This window comes from Callionymus lyra, chromosome 6, assembly GCF_982586985.1.
Source record: "Callionymus lyra chromosome 6, fCalLyr1.hap1.1, whole genome shotgun sequence".
Taxonomy (NCBI): Eukaryota; Metazoa; Chordata; class Actinopteri; order Syngnathiformes; family Callionymidae; genus Callionymus; species Callionymus lyra.
In genome coordinates this window covers 14,187,686-14,204,368 of record NC_141823.1, presented here as the reverse complement: position 1 = coordinate 14,204,368, position 16,683 = coordinate 14,187,686, and the positions used below count along the sequence as shown (strand labels likewise).

The 16,683-nt window shown below is 36.6% G+C and overlaps 1 protein-coding gene across 2 annotated transcripts; it reads right to left on the bottom strand.

The window, feature by feature from the left end:
• Positions 1 to 4,353: 4,353 nt before the first annotated feature.
• Positions 4,354 to 15,640, bottom strand: LOC148076469 (lactadherin-like). 2 transcript variants are annotated; one of them, XM_087793773.1, is made up of 10 exons: positions 15,491 to 15,640; positions 12,972 to 13,097; positions 12,265 to 12,396; positions 8,632 to 8,745; positions 8,364 to 8,545; positions 8,148 to 8,303; positions 7,895 to 8,039; positions 6,868 to 7,070; positions 5,990 to 6,145; positions 4,354 to 5,026 (listed from the first exon to the last, which is right to left on the bottom strand). In XM_087793773.1, exons 1-10 carry the CDS (start codon positions 15,552 to 15,554, stop codon positions 4,883 to 4,885), a joined length of 1,422 nt encoding a protein of 473 aa, XP_087649899.1. In that variant the 5' UTR covers positions 15,555 to 15,640; the 3' UTR covers positions 4,354 to 4,882. The 2 variants fall into 2 exon arrangements, with proteins under 2 accessions (XP_087649899.1, XP_087649900.1); XM_087793774.1 differs by having other exon boundaries at positions 6,868 to 7,052.
• Between the last annotated feature and the right edge of the window lie 1,043 nt (positions 15,641 to 16,683).

Genomic DNA, 16,683 nt, shown 5'->3' with positions numbered 1-16,683 from the left:
TAAAAATATAAAATATAAAATTCTGTTTTCAATATAATTTAAAATCAATTTTAATGTATTATTATTGTTAGTATTGTAATGTATCATGTAAGTAAGTAAGTAATTTTTATTTATATAGCGCTTTTCCAGAACAGGGTCACAAATCGCTTAAACAAAAAAAAAATAATTCAATAAACTATATACTTTAAAGGTCAAGATAATACTGAGAACGACACAGGAGTTCCAGAAAATCAAGGAAAAGCCTGAAGAAATAATGTGTACTGTATGTACCTGTATATTTAATATTTTTCTCTTATTTATTTTTTAACTTTTGTGAAATGCTACAACAATTTTCCCAACTTGGAAAAGTGTATCAGTCAATGAATCATTACTGACATTTTACATCAGATAATATTTGGAAAAAGCGTTGCATCCGGGTAACAACTGGGCGGATTCCAGAACCAACTATGGTCTGGGAATGTCGCAGATACTTCAGTCAGAGTTAGTTAATCCAGGCAAACGCATTGCATAATATTATACGATGGGTTTTGGGCGTTTTCAACCCAAAACAAAAGCAAAATGAACCACATTTTCCCCAGCCCACTGCTGACCTTTTTCTGCTGGTTTTACAACGACCGACTAAATGACACATTTTTCTGCGGCTTCACCAAAAATATTTTTGTTAACACCCATCAGAACAATGAGGTCTGGCCATTAGACAGATTTATCTTAAATAATGTGTGGAAGCAAATCAAAACACCTACTTCATTTATCATGTCAAGGTTGTGTAGATATAATTAATTTCCTTGTATTGCTTTAATAGTAAAGCTTGCTTTGCATCTGATCACCATGTGAGGGGAAGTGTGTCATCTTTAAAATGTGACTGGGAAACGTAAAGACTAGAAATAATCACATTATTCATGCCTTTATTCATCAAAGCCTTTAAGAAAATAAACTTTTCCTGCAAAAAAAACCCACATTTTACAAGTTTTCCAAGTTTTAGTGTTAAAATAAAAGGATCAGAAAAATAGTTAAGACCTCGGAAACTATTTCAAAACCTCTCAAAAAATCTTCATTCGTTCTTTGTGAAAGTAAATCAACAGTGTAAAGAATGTAATTACCATCTAGGTGGGTTTAACATTCTGACGTTACGCATCAGATCCAAATTGTAATTGCACTTTTGCTACAGACATACTGGTGGAAGAGGCGGTTTAAACGGTAATGTGAGATTCAACATGGTCCTTATGTGGAAAAAGCCACAATTAGCGTCGTCAGAATTAACCAGGAATCACTGTTCTTGCTAAGTTAAGTAACTAATGAGTGTATTCAGTGGCTGAACAAAGAAGGAAGAACATTTTTTAAAATCCAGTATTTTATTTAAAAAGCAGTGAGATAATGTTGGGTTTAATCATTATTTAGACCAATTACCATACATTCATTAAATAATATACATTTGAAAACCATTATCAAGAATGACTTTAATGATATTAAAACGGTAAATAAAATGCAAGTAGATATTACATTATACATTTCCATTTATATGTTATAACATCAGTTTTTGATGCCGTATAGATTTCTTTGGATGGTTATCAACAGACGAACAGTTCTTCAATGTTCACCTAAATGACCTCGGTCACTAGTTTTCCCATTAGTGTACATTGCTGACGGAGTTTTTGTCCTCAGTTACAGAAATACCAAGAATCTGTGTCTCCTTCTCCAGCATTGTCTTTTTTTCAATCACGGCTTGTTGTGGTGTCAAGAAATATGACAAAAGAGATGGTTGAGCGTGGAGAGATGCCGACAATTCCTTCTCTGTCTGATTCCTCGAAACTGTCCGGTATGTACAATGAAATCTAGAATCTGCTGAGTTCCTTTAAGAAGTATATCTTCACTCTTTGTTTCCATCATTCTTCACATTTAATAGGATTTTGTTGTTATAAACGCTACATTTTCTGAATATTTTCAAAGACATAAATCTTATCCATTATTCAAGATTTTTTTTTTCTTTGGAGTTTCAGTGTATTTTGAGTAATTCCTTTTTTTCACAAGTCTTGAGGGACTCAACTGAAACATCTTACTGCCACCTGCAGGTCACCCATAAAAAAAAGGGGACAAGAAATATACAATTCGAGTGTGAGAAGTCGAACCTCCTCAAGAACATGGTTCAGCGTGACCCAAAGGTCTCTTGCACTCATCCCCGTCCGCACCAAATGATACGCATTTCGTATATAAATCTTTGTAAAAGTCAAAAGTGGGACCAATTGGCGGAAAAGGTGAGGCTTTATGGAGGCCCCTGTGGTCAGTACATAGTCGGAGGGTCGGATGTTTGATGAAACAAAACACAACCAAGAACCTCACTGGGCCGGTATAGTACACACAGAGAGGATCTGAAGTAAAACACAATCAAACTCAAGGAAACAAGGAAATATGTCATACAACTGAAAATAGCGTAGCTGTCAACACAAGGGAAGGAAAATCCGAATGTTCAGATAAAAACACATGAATGTGGATGAGGCTTGAAAAGCTCAATGCGCCAATAACATGAACAGCTTTATACAAATTTGGAGTATAGAGTTGACACCACGGACTGTAACCAGGGAGGTTAAGTGGTCAACTGTTGATAGTTTCCATCTGGGTGTCATTCACCTGAGAGAGACAACACAAGAGGGGAGAGAAACAGAAAGAACAATACAGACTATGATAGACAGATGGATCGACGGACGGACACGCAAACAAACAGACAGACTTGAAGACTTTTTTTTCATTTTTCTACACGCCACGTCAATGAGATGCAACTCATTTTATTATTTCCAACTAAGGGTGTGTAATGAAGTACCATTGAATTCCAGGAACAACAAGTCATGCTTGATTACAAGATAGACCTGTTTACTCACGACGAGAAACACCAGCGATTAATTCTCCGACCAACACATGTTCCTTCCACGTGTTGATGACGTGATGACCTTTAAGAACGGTCTGAGGAGGAGACATTCTAAAAGCAAAAGTCTTTACCCTTTTTCAAAGGCTACGTGGCAGGAGGTCTGTCGTCCCCAGGAACAGAAACTGGGTCCACTTGAACCAGGCCCGTCTTGGCAAGGTGTTAGGGAAGTGTGGCATGTCCACACCTCCGCAGTATTTTCTCACCATGACTTAAACTACAAGAAAGAAAAATGGTGACTAAAGTGTATTTCGTCACCATCATGGTTTGGTTAAGAGCCAACACAATAATAAAGATATTGTCTATATATTTGTCTAAACTAATCTAAATTTGTCATTCTCTAAAATCGAGGCTTAATAAAAGGTAAATTGTATGTAAGTTATTTGTGATTTATTTTTCTTTCAAAATATCTTCATAGAAGTGTCATATTTCAGTCTTTATCCCTATAGAGACATTCTTTTTAAATATTTATTTATTTTCTTTAAACAAAACGTTACTCCTTATGCCAAACAATATTATATTACACTCAAGGAAACCACTTAGATGCAACACTAATAGACTCAGGGACTCGTTCATTCCTCGTGCTATAAGATTGTTTAATTCTGAGTTTGGGGGCAGGAGTGGAGAGAAAAGATGATTCTATTCAATATTAACTTTTGTATCCTTAATCTATGTTCTTTATCTTTACATTTAGATTGTGTCACCTTGCACTTTCTTTTTATTGTCTGTGTTGCTGTGTAAAAACAATTACCCGATGGAGATCTCCAGAGGGATCAATAAAGTTTATCTATCTCGATGAATGACGGATAAGGAGATTGTAATGACAAACACGACCAGCAGAGGGCAGTAAAACGTGTTAAATGATTCGGAATTCTTCGCTGATGTTTTTATTGTATTTATTTACAGCAAGTGAAGTGTTTCAGTAATATCAAATGTTGTTTTGTTAAAATAAGTAGAAATCTAATCTTTTTTAAAAAAAAAAGAAATGGACTCCGATAAGACTATCTTTAGGTAATAAATGACTGAAATATAAAACTATTACAAGTAGCTATTGTTATGATGCTGTGTTCCTGTATTTATTATCGATGAAATATTTTGTAAATGTATTATTGCTACCACACAATTAAAAAAAAATCTATATAAGCAAATACTTTTTAGTATTTAGAATGTAGTTGATAGCAATGAGCGCAATGTAACAAGAAGTGGCAGTAGAATTCCAGAACTCACTTGCATAACGTACGCACTGTATTTAGGGTTCTTCCTGCTGATGTCTCTTGTTTTACTGAGTTATATACACATAACATTACTGGATACAGATTAAAATCCAACGCCAAAATTCAGTGATACTTGTCCTTTTTTCATACGTCACACAAACCTCTTATGCAGAGGTAGAAACTGGAGCTTGAATCATATCATAACTAAAATAAAAAAAGTCACACTTTTTAATTATTTATTGAACTCAGTCCAAGACTGGTTGAGTATAGAAAAAAAATGTAAAACATCTATTTTCTACACAATATTATTACAGAAAAAAAAGTTACTGAACAAGACAGTCACCTTTTAGTACAATATACACATTTAACAAGTGACATTTTTCAAGTTTATCACAGACTTTATTCTATTCTCAATGTGTTGTCAATGTAACTCATTAATTCATCTGGAATATGTCAGAATTCAGCAGAAACTCTACATTTTACAGCATGTTCTCATCACCGGGTCAGAAGAACAAGCAGACATGATCTATAAAAAAAGGTAAAAGCACCGTCTCAGGAGAAAAGCTTTCACACGTTTTTAATGTACAAGAAAATGACATTTTTAAAAGTGCTGCTAGTGTTTTAGTCCCAGCCGACCCGACTTGACCGACAATCCACGCGTTCGTCTGCGCGAGCTTCAAACGTGGGTCGACAAGATTAAAAGTCTATATGGCGATGACTTGACGACAGATGACAAACGATGGAGTCCCTTTTAGTTTTCACAACCGAGCAGCTCCAGGCGTAGTGTGATGCGCTCGTGCCACTCCCAGGGCAGCACTCGGACGTGGCGGGCGTAGAACGAAGGCTCGAATAAATTCTTCTTATGCGTGTTGTTGTCGATGTTGCCCTGGAAAAGCTGGAGCACAGAACATCATCATATAGATTTGTGGTTTCACAGTATGTGCCAGAGTGTTAAAGTCTATTTGTATGTAGGTCACTGTTATTTGTAATATATTTTCGTACCTTTTTTTTTTTAATTTGCTAGTATGAGATGCTAGCAAATATTTTAAAACTAGATAATATTTAAAATAACAGACTTTCCCTCTTGGCGTTTTATCGTTGGTGATTTTGAGCTTGTGTTCTAGGAGTGAGCAGCCCTGGTGGTCATAATATGGTTTAAATTAAAAATCAAGCAGTAAAGTGAAATAAAATCATTTTCCAACTATATAAATTTCTTCTAAACGTGCTGCAACTCGCACTCAAACACCCACCACCCTCTCTTCGCCTCACACCCCCTCAGTAAACTCATAATTGATGTTGAGCAGATTTTTAATGTTATTTCTGTAAGGCCAACTAAATCTAAATGAAGCACAAAAGCGCTATACAAATAAAAATGACTTACTTACTTACAACTCAGTAAATAGACAACACTAAAGGATGCATAGAGGGATCAATAAAGTTTATCTATCTCGATCTATGACGGATAAGGAGATTGTAATGACAAACACGACCAGCAGAGGGCGGTAAAACGTGTTAAATGATTCTGAATTCTTCGCTGATGTGTTTATTGTATTTATTTACAGCAAGTGAAGTGTTTCAGTAATATCAAATGTTGTTTTGTTAAAATAAATAGAAATCTAATAAATTTTTTCATGTTATGTCTGTAAGGCCAACTAAATCTAAATGAAGCACAAAAGCGCTATACAAATAAAAATTACTTACTTACAACTCAGTAAATAGACAACACTAAAGGATGCATAGACATGAACACTACCTTAATAAAACAATAAAAAAATACACTTATAATGTACAATAGAATATTTTCACTATAAAGTTCCAAAGACAAGCTAAAGAGTGATTGATCGTCACTTAAACTGACCTTATCTGCATTGGTGTTGACGTCCTTCACGGTGCTCCACGACTCCCCGTCGATACTGTAAGCCACTTTAAACACAGACACAAACTGCACCACACCGAAGTCCTTCGCTCCCTGTGTGACGATTCCTGTCACTCGCTTCGTCTTCTCCAGATCCACCTGGTGATTAGACAGAAATATTAGTCTTGTTTTCAATAAGGTAAATATTAACGATATAAATTACCGCGTTATTAAAGGTTTTCTAGAAGCAGTATTGAAGTAAATCAGTGACATCTGAATATTGAATGTAACCAATGTTAAAACTTTGACTTAATTATTTGTCTATGGAAAGTTTCTTTTTTTTTTTTTAAACAAATTACATAGCTAAAAAAATGTTCTTAAAATGAATTAATTTTAAACAAATAGTTTGATATTATAATAACAATAATTATAAAATCTCTTAATTCAATATTTTTTCATATTATATACAATATCAAATGTTGTTATAAAGGGGCCTTCACATAATCAGCCAATCACGTGATGCACAGACTATCATGTGTCAAAGAAGTGGATTCTTTTTTTTTTGTGAAAAAAAATATAAAATGAACAAATTCAATATACAAATTATTGGATTCAATTGTTCAATGGAAAAAACTACAGCCTTTCAATGAAGAAAGTATTGAACTCAATTCTTTAAAAAAAATAAACTAAATTTCACTTTAAACATGTGAAATATTTAAATAAAAGCCCTCAATATCCTGATGGAACTCGTATACTTCCATACAGCAGAGCTGCAACAGTCAAAGCCTTCACAATAGCTTGGGCAATTTAGTTATTCCTTATTAGCAAACAGTTTTTAATTGTTACAAAGATCCTCTGAGTACAATGATCTGGATCAGCACCTGGATCCACTCGGAGCGGTTGTTGGAAGCGGGCGACCAAGCGTTGGTCTTCCCCTGTTTATCCAAGCGGGCGAACTGAGGGAACCAAGTAAAGCTGTCGATCCCCCATGTGCGGAAGACGCTGGAGGCCGAGAGCTGTCCGTCCGAGATCAGGCGGGACTTCATTCCCAGGGGCTCTGAGCAACCTGCCGTGTTTGAATACACTGTGAATGAAAAGCCAGCAGGGATGGAGAGAGGGAGAGGAGAAGAAGGAAAAAAAGCACCGGAGAGGAAGATGAGAAACATGAATGAACCCAGGGACGAGGCAAGATATTACACATGAAAGAATGACCAGTTAGGAAGCGTATGAGTGAGAGAAAATGATTTAAACACCCCAATATAGCAACAAAGAAAGAAGAAGAATGAAAAGAGATATAGAGAAATGAACGCAGACAAACTCTTGCAACACTTTTGCTAATAATAAACTGTGAAATACTTAATAAATATGAATATTCTAAAGAGGGGCGTAGATTTAACCCTTTAAATTAAGGTAATAAACCCATGAATTAGGATTTTTTTTAGGGGTGTAAGAAATGATTGATACACTTAAATATCATGATTTTTCATTTCATTAATACCGTAACAATATTAAACAGTACTGCATCTTTTTTTTAATTAAAATTAACATGCAGAATGATTTGTAGAGGTTTATTAAAATAATTAAATGGTTTATATGCCATGACCAGTTTTCCTACAATTTATTTCTTTATTAGAAAAATATATCCTTGTTCCTACACTATTGCAATATATTTTTTCAATATATTTAAACAATTTCCCAAAGGAGACCTCCTGAGGGATCAATAAAGTTCTACCTAACCTATATAGTATTGCATGATTCTTTCCAATAATTCAAGTCAATTTTAGAATTGTTTTTGCTCTACAACTCATAAGTAATAAATTATAATCGATAATGACGACTGCTCCTAGTAACACTCATCAGAATTTCCTGTTCCGTTAACGAGCTGCCATAGTTTTGATGAAAAGTTACCGTTCAATTCACATCCCACCAGCTCCATCCTCAGCGTGCAAGCCTTTCGACAAACCACCGGGATAATTCGGATGTACTGGGCCACGATGGGCGGGTCGAACATGTTGGTCTTGGTGCCGTCGTTATCCGTGTTGCCACTAAACATCTGCGGATGAAGGATATAAAGCATCTTTAGATGAAGGATATAAAGCATCTTTAGATGAAGGATATAAAGCATCAGCAAGTGTGTGTGTTCGACCGCCAGCAGTCCTACCTTGTCTCTTCGAGTCCCGTCTACTTTGTACGTGGCGTAACTCTTCCCGTCGAAGCTGCTCGCCACCTTATAGGCTTTGACAAACTCGGCGGCTCCCATGCGACTGGCTCCTTGAGTGATGATCCCCGTCAGACGCATGTTCTTCTGCATGTTGATCTGTTGGCACGAGGAGGTCAGCGTTCCATCAACGTTCCAACCATCACTCAGGAAACTGACCTCAATCCAGGGGTTTCTATCATGGGAGGCGGACGTCCAAGCGTTGACGATTCCCTGATTGTTGAGTCGGGCCAACTCGGGGCCCCAACGCTGGAGGCCCAGGATGCCGAAGTGTACGGAGGAAGCGGAGATCTGGGACTCCGCGATCGAGCCTCCTTCCATCCCCAACAGAGACGTGCAACCTGCAAACAAAAGAGCGATTCATTCTCGATGCAAATTGTTGTTGTGAAAACATCCCGATGAAAGGAAGATCTTGACGGAAACTTACGAAGCTGGCACTGCTTCCCGACATACGGTGACTGACACTGGCAGGTGTAGTCGCCGTCCAGATCTTTGCAGACGCCTCCATTGGTGCACGGCTGGTTGGCACAGTCGTTCACATCTGGATAGAAGAGTTCATATTTCATTAGATCAAAAGGATGGAAAAAGATAGTTTTTGAGTTCAGGTTAAGCTCAAGTAGAAGAACTCACATTTCAAGGAACATCTTAAGACGTTTTTATTTGTTCAGGCTTTTCCTTGATTTTCTGGAACTCCTGTTGTGTTATCAGTTTTATCTTGATCTTTAAAGTATATACTTTATTGAATATTGTTTTGATTGTTTAAGCGCTTTGTGACCCTGGTCTGGAAAAGCGCTATACAAATAAATATTACTTACTTAAGAATATTTATAGTTTCTGAAAAAAAACAAACAAACAAAAGAAAAACACATTGAAAGTAACGGGATAGAAACAAATTATATGATCTGTTTATACATCGGTTAAATACATGGAGTTTCTAAAATTTGATATAACGTTTTTTATGAATTAGGAAGAATTATTTTTTTTGTACTTCTCCCAGGTGTCCAGACGGTGGCGCACTAACACTTTTTATTTCCTTCAAACCAAGCCTATTCACAACAAATCAAGTTCTTAAGAATGATTAAGAAAATGAAAGCTATAATAATGTTTAAGCAATTTTAAATTTGATTCGAAACGGGATAGTGACTCGTCTCCGTCCACATCCTCGCACAACAAGATCCACGAGTGACGTCAATGATAAACAGCCGTATGTCACCAACACCGCCTCACTGACCCAGATCGCCTCCTGCCGTCTGACCCGAGGTTACAGGTGTCAGCGGGATCAACACTTAAGAGGATTGAAGACGACTGGGAAACCGACACACATGGGCAGCGACGAAAACATCAACAACCAACTTATTTGTGGACACGAGCACATGGCGGTTGAACCTGGAGATAGAACACATCAACTTCCCTATGATTAGATCCAATTCACGTGTATGTATGTCACAATAACTGATCAATACAAGCACCTTTCTCACAAGCAGGAGTCAAGAAGGATAGATTCCCTATATAAATAATAATTTTGAAAGCATTAAAGAATGAATGCATGAAAGTAGTTTGGTTTTTCCGTCTTATCAGATGCAGTCATAATCACAGATGGAAAAGACGATGTCTGTGCTCGACTCCCCTGATGTGGTTCGGTCAAAATGCTTTGCCACGAATGTAAAATGTCATCAAGGTTTGTGTTTAAGATGACAAACTCGCTGGGACTGCCTCAGTGAGTAATTCAACTTTCCAGCACACAAATGACAGGAAAATGTGAACTCCTACAACAGAGAATTATAAAGTTTGTCCATCCATCTATCTACTTTTATTTAACAAGAGAAACTCTTAAGCTATTATAATAATGAATGAATGAACACTAATACAATGTGACTGAGTGACACGCTCAAATAGTATTCATGTAACCAAAAAATCCTCACAGTAGTGGGTCAGTGACAGTGTTTTTCTATTCCTGAAGAACTGAAAGACTACCAAGGTTAACAAAAGGAGAAACTACAGGAAACAACAAGATATTTACCTAGACTTGTAAACAAATACACATTAGCTTGTCACAACAACTACACTGAAGTTCACTAATATTCACACAATTGTTTCTGGCTCCACCTAGTGTCGGAAACGGTGCAAGTGCAATCTAATGTATTGTTTTGACACGTTTTAAGTGTTTTTCGAAGACACGCACATTTAAACTTTTATCTAAAATTGCTTGGGTTACTCCCCGCCCCTCAGAGCCAGTTTAATACATGTAATCGTGGACAATTGTGTAGGCTTATAAAATAAAGAAATACTCATTAATAAAATATTTATTTGGTTCCCATAAATCCATGACTAAAATCGAATTGAAACGGAAATGTTGAGGTAAAAAAGGTTCCGGTGAGAAACTGCTGAAAATGTTTCTCTACTAGACTCCTCTCGTCTTTAATATAAAGAATCCATCACATTAGTTCTCCTGGTGCCTCGTCTCGGTTATTACCAAAACCCTGTTTAAGTGGTTAAAATCTAAATGCAGATACGGCGCACTGCAACATATCATTAGTTATAACGGAGTATTTCCTCTGACGTCTGGCAGGAAGCTAAATTACATCTTTGCTTAGACTTGAATACATAAATACGACTATTGGTGGTGAGGTTTCCTTCAGTGAGGTTTTCGTTCATTCACAACAAATGCATCCCTAAAAATACAGCTTTAATTTGACCCTATCCAACTCACACGTCCGTCCACGGCACTCACTCAAACACCCTCATTTCTACATCAATTTTACGACTTAAAATCCACAAGGTCGACAGTTCACAGCTTTGGTACGAGTGGCTGTGGTCGGTGAGCTCCGGGAGTGATGCCGCATCAGGGAAGGACAAAAAAAAGTGTAGGAGAGGAGAGCGGCATGTCTGCATGCAAAGAGACTTGGACTTGTCTAGAGCACCGAACTCTGTCAATGAGGTTCTTTCATGGTGTTGCCGGGGCGACTCTTGGAAAAACCTCGTGGTGAAAGTAGGTCACCTGCTATTCATTTAACACCTTTTCCTAATGAAAGCGTTTCCAACCTTGGCTTGTCCCGTTGTTTTCCAATCTCGTGAGAACGTGTGAGGTACAAAGGCGAAACAGATATCAAGGAGGGACGAGCATTTATCGTAGAGATGCCATTCATTCAGGAGCCGTCACTCACTCATTCATCTTCCTCTTATTTCCATTTAGAGGTCACGGCTGCTGGACTCTGTCCCAGCTCTCGAGGCGTAGAGGCAGGGGACAGATGACCGGTCCAGGACAAAACAACTCACATGCAGCATAAGACTTGAGAAATGACCTCCTCGCTTGAGAGGCTGCAAAGATCCTCCCTTAATAGAATTAAATTACATATATCAAGAGCATTTTGCCGCAGCCTTCTGAAGGCATATCTTGTCAACTAAACTGTGCGTCTTTGTCTTACAACCTGAAGGGAACAAGAAGTCCACGATGTTGTTTAAATCACCCAAATAGTTCCACAACAAGGATCAGCTGACGAGCTCAATGAGTGGATCATCTGTCTGGATGATTTACGGTGAGCGACGTGCTGGACGGAGCAGTATGATTCTATGTTATTCAAGTGAGTGATTCAATGTTTAAGTTAATTCCAACTTCTATACTATTTAGAACTACAAGTCACCCATCATATGGTTTTAAAATATGTGAAAACAAATGTTAAATTATTATAAATATTGTTTTGCTATAAACATTAGAAATATCTTAAGTTTACCGTTCCTGCATTTCCTGTAAATGTTTTTAATTAAATTAAATATGGCCAGCTGAAGAATTCCACCACCCGTTATTTAGTTGTTATATTATAAATAAAACGCTGACATTACAACACTTTTTTCTGAGTTAACATATATAAATATATATCACCAAATTATCAATAAATAATATTTTAAACATTTATCAGTGTTGTTATGTCAAAGAAATTGAAGATTTAATATTTGAACACCCCATTTATCGTTTCACAACTTTATAAATCATATTTCAAATGCATACGCTTATAATGTAAATAATATGTCACAACCTAATGTATACACGTCAGGAACTTACTTGATTGGCAGTGCACGCCCTCAAATCCAGGCAGACACTTGCAAACATATTCGTTAAAAACATCTCCGCGTCTGGTGGGAGCGATGACCTCACAGGACCCGTCGTTCTTGCAGGGATTGGGGCTACAAGGGCCTGAGAAGCAGACGAAGATTGAAGATAAGACACCTTGGTAATCGTGTTTTTTCTTCTTTTGCTTGTAAGTAAATAAGTAGATAAAGGTTATTTGTAAACCGCCCTTGTAGACCAGGGTCAGAGGGCTTTAACAAACAAAAACAATATTAAACTAAAATACATGCTTTAAAAGGCCAAGACAGCTCTGAAAGTAAGAACCAGAATTTTAAAGTTGATCCTGAAAGAAACTGGAAGCCAGTGAAGAGTTTTAAGGATCGGATAAATGTGAGTTCTTCTACTAGAGCGGAACAGAATTCTCGCTGCAGAGTTTTGTATTAACTGCAGGCGAGACAGCTCCTTGTGTTTAGATACGAAAATAAACTGTCACAATAGTCTAAACGAGAAGACACAAATGCATGGATTACAAGCTCAAGATCATGGTGTGACAACATATTCATAGATGTAGAGATTTTTCTCAGTTGAAGGAAATAGTTTCTGGTAATTTTTCTGCAGTGTTGTATTAGAGACATGTCGTTGTCAAATACAACACCCAGGTTTCTCAGGCTCAGTTTGACAGACTGGTCTCCAGGTTGTACCTGTCTCCGTCAGGTTGCAGGTGTCGCCGCTGAACCCATCATCACAGATGCAGAGGAAAGGCTCGTCTCCAACTCCGGTCACGCATGTTGCCCCGTTAAAGCAGTGGTTCACCTTACAGTAGTCTCCTGCAGGGATAGTAGAAAAGATTGACCAGCTGAAATCACTCTGTCTTATTTTGCCAGCAATACCAGAGAGGAAAAAGAAGAGGGTCCTGAACAACACTTATGATTCATGAGGACATTCCGTTCCTAAAAATCCATCTCTAACTTCACTTTCTGCCACGACACAGTGCAGGCAATTTCATGAGTCTGTAATAAACGTTGACAACTAATGGAAATACAACCCACAATTCCCTCAGTGTCTTTCCATGACTCTCAAAGTAAGTTGGCCACTGCTTCCAAAAGAAGCCCTAGCTTCACTGGTGTTGTTTACTTTCAGACGTTTGCGAGGACAAAAGTTTTGTGGGTTCAGCGGTGACGCACATCTGTTGAGTCACTTTTCCTGCACAGCTGAGACTCCAACGGGTGTGGCAGCTCTGATTTATGAGTCATGCCTCACTTAGCTGAGAAATAGAATAAACATTATCCATTTGGGAAAAGCAAGTACTGTAGGAACCAAAAAGATTTTTTGGGGAAAACTTTCAGTAGAGAAAGTAAATTTCAAGAGTCAAATAATTATCAAAGACCTTGAACATCAAATGGCAAGTATTGATGGAAACAATAAGGTATTTTGACCTTATTTTCTACATCATCATGTTTTTTTAAGTAATGCTAATTTAATTTTCAAAGTTGATAATAATACATAGTTAGTATCTCAATCCTATGAATAATGTGGATCTGGATTGACTAATAATGGTGACTTTATTCTAGATTTGTATGCATGTTTTGATAATAATTAACCTTATTTCACATTGTGTTTATTTCAAATTTTCTCTGAATATGAAGTGAATCCAATTCCACGATAAATTCTTGAATTAAATGAAAAGTTCGATAGTTAAGACTTTAAATAGTGTCAACTTAAATTGAAAAAAATATTGGAGTTAAAAATAAAGATATTGCATACAAATAGTTATAATACTTATAATTATACAAAATAAAATTTGACAAAAAAAAAGATGTCAAAAGACAAACACAAATTACACCCTAATAATCCGAGATTTCTTTTTAGCCAATCTTTTTTTTTCAATACCAATTTAAGATGGTAATATTAGGCCGATATAAAAATAGTCATTTCAAAAGTACTTAAGCACACAAGACACTGGTTATAAAAGTCTTTCTTAGAAGGTTCCTCAGAGTACACGTGGTTATATAAGAGGAGGTCAATTTAAGAGTAAGAAACAACTAATTTTAAACTCACAAAAACGTTCCACGGCGTGGACGGTCACAACAGAACAGGTGCTGGATTAAGGGATTGCGAGGATAAGCCAGGTGGCGAGAACCAATGGTCTCTTTCAGGTATGACCAGTTACACAACAAAGCAACGTGGTGTCTGGCGCACGGCTCAGGACACGAGACACCTGACCAACAGGTGAGGAAGACATTCAGGACGTGTCTACGTGCCAGACTCTTCTTTCATTTTCTCATCATGTACATGATCAGGTTTAGGCGTCAGGTGTTCCCGGGTCGGATTTACACCAGGTGACCAGACATCCATTCAATGTTGACTCCAGATTAAAGCACATATGGTGTTAGTTCCCACTCCATCTGAACCGTCTGTATTAATAAATGACCTCATTAACAAGGTCCAGACATGATGGTCTATCAGCACTAGGTTGAGGGTTCAAATTCTATTTTGGATCCGTACAATTTAAAAATACTGCATAAGGCCAGGACATTCACATTCATATACACATCTAAATATGGTTTTATAGGAATCTTTACCTGGTTCTGTTTTAGGTTGGGGATCAATGATGTGAGATGAATATTTTATTTGAAAGGTATTTAAGTTGGAAATTAGATTTGAACCAACTGAACTTATTTTAACACTTTTTTCCTTTTTTTTCTGCTGCAGAAATAAAAAGATATATATAATCACAACTCATACACAAATTACAAGTAAGAGTGAGTCACTTTTAAAACGATCAAGATAAATAAATCACCAAAAAAGTTAAATAAATCCAAGACTATCAGGAAAAACTTCATCAGCGAAACAGGAAGCAGAAAAAAAACAATAAATTAACCACTAAGCATTTTGGATACTGTTAGTAAATTGAACAAATATAAATCTGTGTTGAACATTAAGTTAAAACAATTTTCAAATAAACAAGTAAATGTAAAACTAAAAATCTAACAGGCAGAGATGAATGGATGATAATCGCAGCTTTCATTTAACATCGCCGGTTTCACTTTCGCCATTTACACAAAATAGAACAAAACTGTAATACAGAGAAGCGTAAGGCAGGTAAATAAGAAATAAACAAGTGTGTGTACCAGTTGGAGGATGACATGTGTAATACATAGCTGCGGTGTGAAAAACAACAATTGACGAAACTGCAGACAGTACAAAAAAAAACACATACCTTGGACAGTCCCCAGACAGACAAGAGCCGCTGCTGCGAAATAAGCGACTGATAGTGTTTTCATATTTGAAGAACGCTGTAGTTTTTTAAGTTAAACTTTAACTGTTCTCTTCTCTTAGTGCTTCGCTGGTTACCAGTATCATACAGTGAGTTAACTAGTGACTGACTGACTAGGAGCGTTTTTATGTTACCGGGGTTGAAATCCAGTGACGTCACACTGGTGGGAGGAGCTTGGAAGGAAGAACATAAACATTGGTTTACGGTAGATTTAAATAGGATTTAAGTAATTGAATAATCAGGATCACAAGGTTAACAGAAATTAACCAACAGTTCATAGATAGCATCTAAATCCTATGAATAATGTGGATCTGGATTTACTAATAATGGTAACTTTATTTCAGATGATTTATGCATGTTTTGATAATAATTAAGATTATTTCATATTGTATTTATTTCCAATTGTCTCTAAATAGGAGGTGAATCTATGAACTCCAGGATAAATTCTTGTCACCTTAAATTGTAAAAGGGGTTAAAAAACAGTATAATATTAATATTGAAAATAAAGATGTTGGTTGAAAAAAAACAGCAAAATTATACAAAATAAAATGTGACGTAAAAAAATTAGCTGTCAAAAGACAAACACAACTTACAGCCTAATCATCCAACATTTCATTGAGCCAATCTATTTTTTTTCAATACTAATTTAAGATAGTAATATTAGGAAAATGAACCAACAGTTTGTCTATCCATTTGATATTGATTACTTTTCCTCATTTCAACATTACCTATAATTGGTTGCCACAGCAACTCGGTCTCTTCCAACTTAACCAGTAGTAACCTCCCTCTTCTCCATCTCCAACATTCAAATTTTGTCATTGGACAGAAATGTTCTGGTTCCAAAAAGTTTAAATTTCTTGATTGAATATTGAAACAGTCCAGGTTTTAATTAGTTCTAGTTTATAACATGTATGATACCCTGTTCATGCAAAGAGACATCATAGGACTATATTTTGACTTTAACTTTCCAAAGCGATGAGACAATTGTATTTATTCCAGAGGGAAAGAACAAGAGCGACACAAACACAGTGTATGCCTCAAAATCACTTCATTTTTATTCTCAGTCAAATCAAAGCTAACTGTTGAATTGTTCAAACCTGATTGATTAACATTAAAAAGTGTGGAATAACTAACAG